This window comes from Austrofundulus limnaeus, unplaced genomic scaffold (genome assembly GCF_001266775.1).
Source record: "Austrofundulus limnaeus strain Quisiro unplaced genomic scaffold, Austrofundulus_limnaeus-1.0 Scaffold51, whole genome shotgun sequence".
Taxonomy (NCBI): Eukaryota; Metazoa; Chordata; class Actinopteri; order Cyprinodontiformes; family Rivulidae; genus Austrofundulus; species Austrofundulus limnaeus.
Window position 1 is genome coordinate 866,666 of NW_013952453.1, and position 7,957 is coordinate 874,622.

The window sequence follows — 7,957 nt, forward strand, 5'->3', positions numbered from 1 at the left end:
ATGTAATTGATTTAATGGCACAATAATTTATTTGTCAAACTTCTTTTTGACCCTATAATTTATTTTAATACGCCAGTTATATATTTATACATTTATTTCCAATAATGATAGGTTTGGTCCTCCATAGTGGTGTTCTATAAATGTGTACAGCTCAAACCCTGACATCGATTAGATATATCCAGCAGTGTGATGGCTAGTTTGAGTGCTGGAAGTGGCCTGAGGCAGGTAGCCTCTGGCTTCATGTTCTGGTTATGTTGGAGCTGCACAAGTCATAGCTGACATCTCCTTTACACGTAAAGACATGTTGTTCCCATTCAGTGCCGTTGTATGAATTACAGTGAAGTCTGTGTGGCTAAACAGAAAACTCAAGAGATATACATGTGATGTGCAAGGGATGTTCATATATATATATATATATATATATATATATATAGTTCTGCTAGGATATTGAGCCAATTATGAATTCATGTCTTTTTTTAATGAAGTATAGTTTCTAGTATAGTTTAAATATGATTTTCTCATTGAAATAAGCTGCACTTTCATGTCTTCAAGGTCCATAAGCTCTAACGCACAGATGTTTGCAGAGATGCTGTGGATAATTTAACATCAAAAGACTTGAGTAAATCCCTCCCAAGTCCCTGCAAAGAACAGTCGACTACATAAAAGTGAGGAGTCTGAAAAAAAAATCTAAGGAAGCTGCTAAAAAAATTCTAGTAGCACTTACCTACTCATACGACCTTCGACATTTTTATGGATTTTCTTTTGCTGTTTTGTAATGCAATATATGAAAATCTTGATGCAAAGCATGTTAGAATATCATGTATCATTTTTTGTCAGATTAAATTATATCACATTCATCACAAAACATGTATCAAGGAAAGCGATTCATCACCATGCAACGTGCAATGCGCAGCAGTTTCTCTCAGATTAAAGTGTCGATAAGTATCTTTAAGCCACTGGAAAAGTGATTTGTAGTCTGTTATTGACTGTTGGACCACCACAGCTAAAAAGTCAACTGATGTATGTTTGGGCAGCAGGGTTTAGTAAAACATCAGTGCAAAGAATTCAGAGCAGTTTGGAGTACATGTACCAATAATTTTGAAGCATGCCAACTTTGTTTAGTGTAAAACATTCCCCCAATACAAATCCATAAAATATAAATACTTATTGTGTGTTTGTGTACATATGTGGGGAGCGCTGTATAGCAGAGATGAGTGATAGTGCCCCCTCCCCGCGAGCCCGTCGTCGAGACCCTGCATTCCTCTCATCGCCTGAGTGTGATGTGTGCAGCCTTTCGGCTAATCTGGGAAGAATGTCGGTTTCAGACGCACATGTGTTCCATTAAGTCCAGGTCTGTGTAAATAATATAACATGCAACAGCTAACATTACAGCAGGTAACTGTACCCCCACAGCTGTGCCCTGTAACCACCCAGCCAATTAAAAAAAAAAAGAAAAAAAGGAAAGAAAGCCAATCCTGATATTTAATGAGCTAACACATTGCAGCGCCTTGTGAGCTTTTAGCAAGCTGCAGATTTGTAGAAAATGTGCCGTTAAAATAGTTATTGTTTATTAAAGAATAAAGGTTGACATCTTGGGTAGCGAGATTAATAAAATCCTTATAATGGAATGTTAACCTATATTTTTTTTCTGCTTATTTGCATTAACACAACATATGATAAAAACATGCCGTTAATCTTGCGGCTAAACAACAAATTCCACTTTATCGTTAAACAACTAATAAAAAACGCTTACGAATCTAAATGGAACACACACAGAAATATCCAAACAAGTACTTCTTTGTTTATTCACACAATGTCTTTCTGAAAACGTGATCTTGACGCATTGATATAAAACACATATTAAAGTTGATTAAATATCCAGAGTGGTTTTTCTCCTCCCAGTCTTAAACTGCCATGTGCTTAAATGCCTCTACAGGCAAATAAAATGGCTGGAGTGGGACAGGAATGTACATCCCTCCTTCTATTGTTAGTGTCTTTATGTCCAGACGGATCTCATTGGCCTTTTTGTGTTTATCATTGGCCCTCTCTGCTTCCACTGATTGACTCGGCTCTGCTGGCTGGTAGAACAATGTTTGCTTTTGCTGTCTGCCTGGGGAAGTCCCTTTTTTTTTCTCAGACAGACCTAGATGTAGATACAGTAACACAAAGTGAAGAGGATGCCAGCCTCCAGCCCTGCATCTTCCTGTCAAGATCACCAAAGTGTGTTAGAAACTTGCAATCATTTATGCGCCTTTTTATTATTTTATTTTTAGATGCCACTTATTTAGAATGAAAGTAGCAAGCGAACCCACCACTCGGCTCTATTTCGGGCTTAACTAGATTGTGGGTGTGCAGAACTAAGAAAAGAATGAGCCTTTCGACGCAGCATGATGCAAAAACTGGCTGGGAGCAGCTGGTTCGGTCAAAATATTACAGAAACCGAGCCAAACAGTGAAAGAGAGTCGGCACGGGTGAGAGTTACTAAAAACAAAAGAAAGGTGTCAGAGGACAAGTGTAGTGAACAATGCCCCTTGCACTTGTAAACGGTTGTGAGCCAGCAAGGAAACGCGAGGAGTTTGTTCTGTTGCTGTTCTGAGTGCCAGCACTTCTAATGACTCTGTCAGGGCCAGTTAGCACAGCCAGGCCTGCTTGTGTCCCCTCTAGGCTCCAGACAGCTGTTATTAGCCCCGTAATGCTGCATGCCATGAGGCTAGATTAGCCTGGCACACCGAAGAAATATCAAACATTCACTTATTGTGGCTCCTTTGCTGGTTAAAGCAGCTAGTCTGTAAGGATTTCATTTAGCAGAGTTTCTGGCGAGAAACCGAACAAGACCAAAAAAAAAAAAAAAATTACCAGTGAAAAATGGAGTCAGTGTACAGTATCTCTCTCTGCAAGGCTGGGGAGACTCATTGAGTTGAATATTTAGCATGTACTGTAAAACATCATGTTCACGTTTAAATAGTATGTTTTTTAAAAAATACTGATTGCTAGTTTTCAAATCAAAGCTTGTTAGAAAAGTGTACCTTTAGTCAGGGGCGGAGCCAGACATTTTTCTCAGGGGTGGCCAGACAGGGACCACTACTCACACAGGGGTGGCCAGAAAAATTACATCATTTTTTACTTGAAAGTTTCTGCAGATCTTTGAGTGTTTTGGTCATTTCCTTATGTCCATATACAGGCAGTGACAACCTTATAACTACGGGTGTCAGAATCATTTTAAAAGTGGGCTGTTGGGGGTTCTGGGGGTCCTCCCCTAAAAAAATTTGAACAAAATAGATGCCATTTCCTGCATTCTGGTGTATTTTACCAGGTTGTTAAACATCATTTTACCTACAAAAATAAATACTTGATTTAATAGTTATTTCAGAGACAGATTGCCAAATAATGATGATCCTCAACTGCATGTTTAAAACTAATATTATTAACTTTACCCAATGAACAGGCGCAATATTGATAAACACCAACAGTGAATTTAAAGGGACATTTCACTTTTTCTGATTTAGCGATAGGTCTACTCATAACCAAAAGGGACAGAGCATCATGCAGCCTTCATACCAGAAAAAGACACTGTGTTATGATGACAAAAAACCAAAAACATTTGTCACCATAAGTCAGATAGGCATATGTTCTGTATATAACGGAAACAATCACTTTTTTGTCACTTCTTTGAGCTTGGTGATGTTTCACACTGTTAAAAAGACTGCCACTAACTGTTCAGGAGGATTATTACACCCCTAAAAGTTGTTTCACTGTAGAAGGGGTATGCAGCAGGGTGGCCAATGGGAGTGGCCAAAGATTGGTCTGTGGTGGCCATGGCCACCACCCCCTGGCTCCGCCCATGCCTGCTGTGTCATCATTATCCAACTCACATCGACAAGATGTTCGATATGGACAGTGATGCTTGCAAAAGCTCATCTAACAATTTTACGAGCATCACAGTGTGGGTCTCACCTTGTGGTAATCACCTTATTCAGACCCATTGGAACAATCTGCAGAAATGTGTTTATAGACTGCAAAAGCTGCATTCTGTAAACTCTTTTATAAACTGCCTTTAGTTGGCCTGCATCACATGACCAATCAGAAGTACAAAGCTGGGTCCAGACAAACTTAACTCAGGGCTGTTCTCTCACGTTGCTGTTAAACATAGTCAAACACTTTAGTCTGATATCTCGACCTTTGATGTGTTTCTGAACGTGGGATTTTATATGTCTGGCTTTTTGTGTGCATTTTTTTTCCAGTATACAGTGAGGTGACAAAATGAATATTAAAGGGGCAATATCATGTGTTTCTCAGGCATACATTTAAATACTAAACCATAATAAAGTATCTATGTCACCTTTAGCTGTTATTAAAATGCTGTTTTTTATGTTTAAATAGAAAATATTCTTATCTTCTCATCACTTCTTCTTCTAAACGCCTTGAAATTGGCCTCTGTCTCTTTAAGAACCACCTTCCACTTCTGTCTCGCCCATTTCAGTGCCTATTTTTCCTCAATACCTTTGAGGAAAAATGCCTTTTTCCTCAAAGGTATTTTTAATCTGAAAAGAGCTTCACTGAGTGAGAAGTAGTGTTGAGAGCTCAGCAGACAGTTCCAGTTTCACTTTCAGTATCACCCGAGAGCCTGCAGGAGTCATGGGTGGGGTGTGTGGGGAGGGGGGAGTGGGGGATGCTCCGCCATGAGGAAGTTCGGCTTAAAGACACGTCCAAGGGGCGTTCCTGGTAGCAGAAGATGTTTCTGGCCCCCACCTGTCGTTTTGCTCCTCAGCATGGCTTCCTAAAAACACTGCAGGATTTCTCAAACATGTATGAATGAGTCAATGTTTTTTATGAGAGTAGACCATTATAACATGATATAAAACTCAAAAAAGTTGATTTTACATGCCCCTTTAAAAATAAAAGCAAGGAGCAAAGGAAAAAAACATTTATAAAATATTTTTGTCCTTTTATTAAAGTACATCATAATCTCATGTTTTGAGCAAATCCTTAAGGCAGCCATAATTGTTCCCAAATGTTCATTCGTGTTTGAACCTCTTCATAATAAAGCTGCATCCGTATTATTCCTTGTAGTGTTTCATTTATCAACAGAGAGCATAAAGAAGCTTAAACTGACTCCTCAGGAGGTAAAAAAAAGTGCCTCACTTTGTCTGTCCCTTTTACGTGAACATTAACAATCTACAAATCAGGTGACTAAAATGTGAAAAGTGTTGGACAGAAGAGACGAGGGATGTTAACGTGAGAATAACAGAAGGAGTCAGAAGAAACGAGGTGCTCATGTTTGACAGGGAAGTGAGGACAGAGAATGATAAAGAATGTGAGGAAGGCAGTGAGATCTGAAATGAACCCTGCGAGGTACCCGTGCCTTGGTGTCTGCCCCGCTGAGCTACCATGTCCTTCCCTGGCAGGAAACATACTTTGTGAATCAATCATTAGTTTCCCAACTACTGAAGGCCTTGTGCTTCGCAGCTGAAACCCACATGTGGAAGTGCAGGGAGGAGCTGGCAGGTTTGCAGGCTTCTCAACTCTGTTTGTGGGTTGTGCGTTGTATAGAAAGATGGAGTGAGTTGAGAGGAGCAGTGCATAGGAACCCCAGTGACCAAATACAACAGCTTAGTGCTATTAGTGCCGCTACATGAGCCACTCCTGTGCAGTTATTATGTGTGGTACATCACCATTAGCTGATAGGATTTAACATGGCAGCCAGTGTGAAATATCAGTGGAACTTTATAAAACCTTAAAACAACTGAAACTGAACAATTCCTGCTCGTTCTTCTCAATGTTTGGACAAATTCAAAGAAGTTCAATTCATATCTCAGTTTTGTTGTTAAAGTTTTCCTGGGGTTGTTATTTATTACCTTTTTTTTCTTGTAAACGTGAACTAATCTGCTTATTTTTTTTCTTTCTTCCTCTCCAGAGCAGATACGGTGCTGCAGATCGAGGAGTAAGGCTCTACAGTTCTCTGCCCATGCGCCCTAACCCTGATGGAAAGAGACTGCCCTCTACTGGGGTAAGAGTCGTGTCTTGCACCCCCCCACCCACCCCCCCATGCACCTAGTTCACCCCTGCACCCTGACCATTCGCTCTCATTTATTACTTACCATATTTAATGCGCACAGCGTACCACTGAGGAAGACTTGTTTTTCGTTGACACAGGGAGGTAATCTTAAGATGGTTTTAAAAAAAAAGTTGTTAAAAAGCTTCAAAGTTTTAATTGGAAATTCTTGATACCTGACAGGAAGTCTCATCATTATAATTACTTGGATTTCCAACCAGAACGACCTAAGCAACTCAACATCCTCCTAACATCTTCACATGGCATCTTCCTTCCCCACTAACTAACTTTGTCCACACTTACTCTGACAGACTTGCTCAGTTCCTTATCACCGGTCCATGACTGGCGAGGCCAGTGGTCTTAATGAAGCATCCATCTGACTTGGTGGTTTTTGTGGTATCTCCCTTATAGCTTCTCAAGAAGTGGTTTACAGCAGGTGCAGGCCAGCCAACGGCCTCCTGCTGCTTTCACAGAAAGTGATGTAGTGGCTTTCTAAAAAAATGCTTTTGTTTCAGATGATTTCTTGGAAACAAAACAAATAAATGAAAAAAAGTGAAGGTTTATAACGCATATTTCTTTTTATGATTTCTCCCCCTTTTTTTCCCCCTTCATTGTTTCCGGTAAAGCAGATGAATTTAAACATCAAAGTCTCATTTTCAGTTATTTTAATACACAAGTGTTCACACGAATGCTTAGAAACAGAAAGTGATTAAGTTTATTGAAGTTGCAACACTTGCAGCTCTTTGACTTTGACAAAGTGCCGGAGCAGTCAGCCTTCTTTGTTTTTGAAAGCTTTATTTTTTTTAATACATAAAAACTTTTAGGGTTTTGAAAATCATAATTAGAATCTAGCTTCTCTTGCTTTTATGCATTTATGTAACAAAAAAAGAGAAAATGAGAGAACAATAGAGTGAAAAAAGGGAGAATTTAATTTCCCTCTTTTTCATGTTTCACTCCATGCAAGTGCTTTTTGAATTATCTCTTCGGTGCTTCGGGGCTCAATGAGAGGAAGAGGAGGGAGAGTTAGGGGGAGGAAGGGTGGTAGAGAGACAGACAGGCAAAGTTAAAACAAAGCAATGTAATACTGTTGGTGTGCACCTTTTTTTTAATTACATCCGAGATGGTATTGATGTCTCTGGCCACGTGTTGTAAATCATTTATCAAAGGTGGAGCGAGTGCTAACAAAGCATTTCTAAGAAAGCCATCCTCTCACACGGCCTGAAATCATATGCTATCTGAGGTGAATATTGTTAGTGCTTTTCAGTGGAGAGACCCACTTACAAATCACGCGAATGAGTTCCACGTCAGGACATGTGTGAGGCAGTGGAGATCTATATCTGCTATCATCTGATCCCTGCTTGTATAAATTAAATGCTGCATCCAAATCGTGTTGCAGAAGTTGTTGGTGAAATGAATTTATGGGGTAAACGTTTGTGCACACGTGTCTTAATCGTCTGTTTTACTGCACAGCAGCACCTTGAAGATGATATCTTTTGTACAGATTCACAAAAGGAGACAATACATGCTATTTTTTGCCCCACCCTTTGTTATCTGTCATTTCCTTTTGTCTGTTATTACCTGACTGTGGAGTCTGTACAGTAGCTACAGGCTGCGAGGAGAGAGGGAGAATATAAACCACTTAACATGCAGGAGGAAACCAGACGTTTTTCCATTGCACTTATCAGGTGCTGTGGTGAGAGCAAGTGTCAAGGTGCAGTAGGTCCCTGCCCCCCCTCTCCCCCCTCCCCTTCCGCCTTTCACCCATCCTCTCCTTCCTCCCCTCTTCCTTCCCCCTGCACACCGCTTTTATTTTCCCCTGATCTGTATCTCTGTACCTCCTCCCCTCTCCCTCACCTCACCTCCACCACTCGCCGCGTTCAGTTCAGTTAAAAGTGGGCTTGGCAC

General features: G+C 40.3%; 1 protein-coding gene across 5 annotated transcripts in view; it reads left to right on the top strand.

Moving 5' to 3' along the window:
* tox2 (TOX high mobility group box family member 2) overlaps positions 1 to 7,957 on the top strand; it is a 108,103-nt gene that overhangs the window by 33,198 nt on the left and 66,948 nt on the right. For all 5 annotated transcript variants that reach the window (XM_014008597.1, XM_014008598.1, XM_014008602.1 and 2 more), the window contains exon 2: positions 5,915 to 6,007. In XM_014008597.1, coding sequence (XP_013864051.1) covers positions 5,915 to 6,007 — 93 coding nt within the window. The remainder of the gene's footprint in view (positions 1 to 5,914; positions 6,008 to 7,957) is intronic.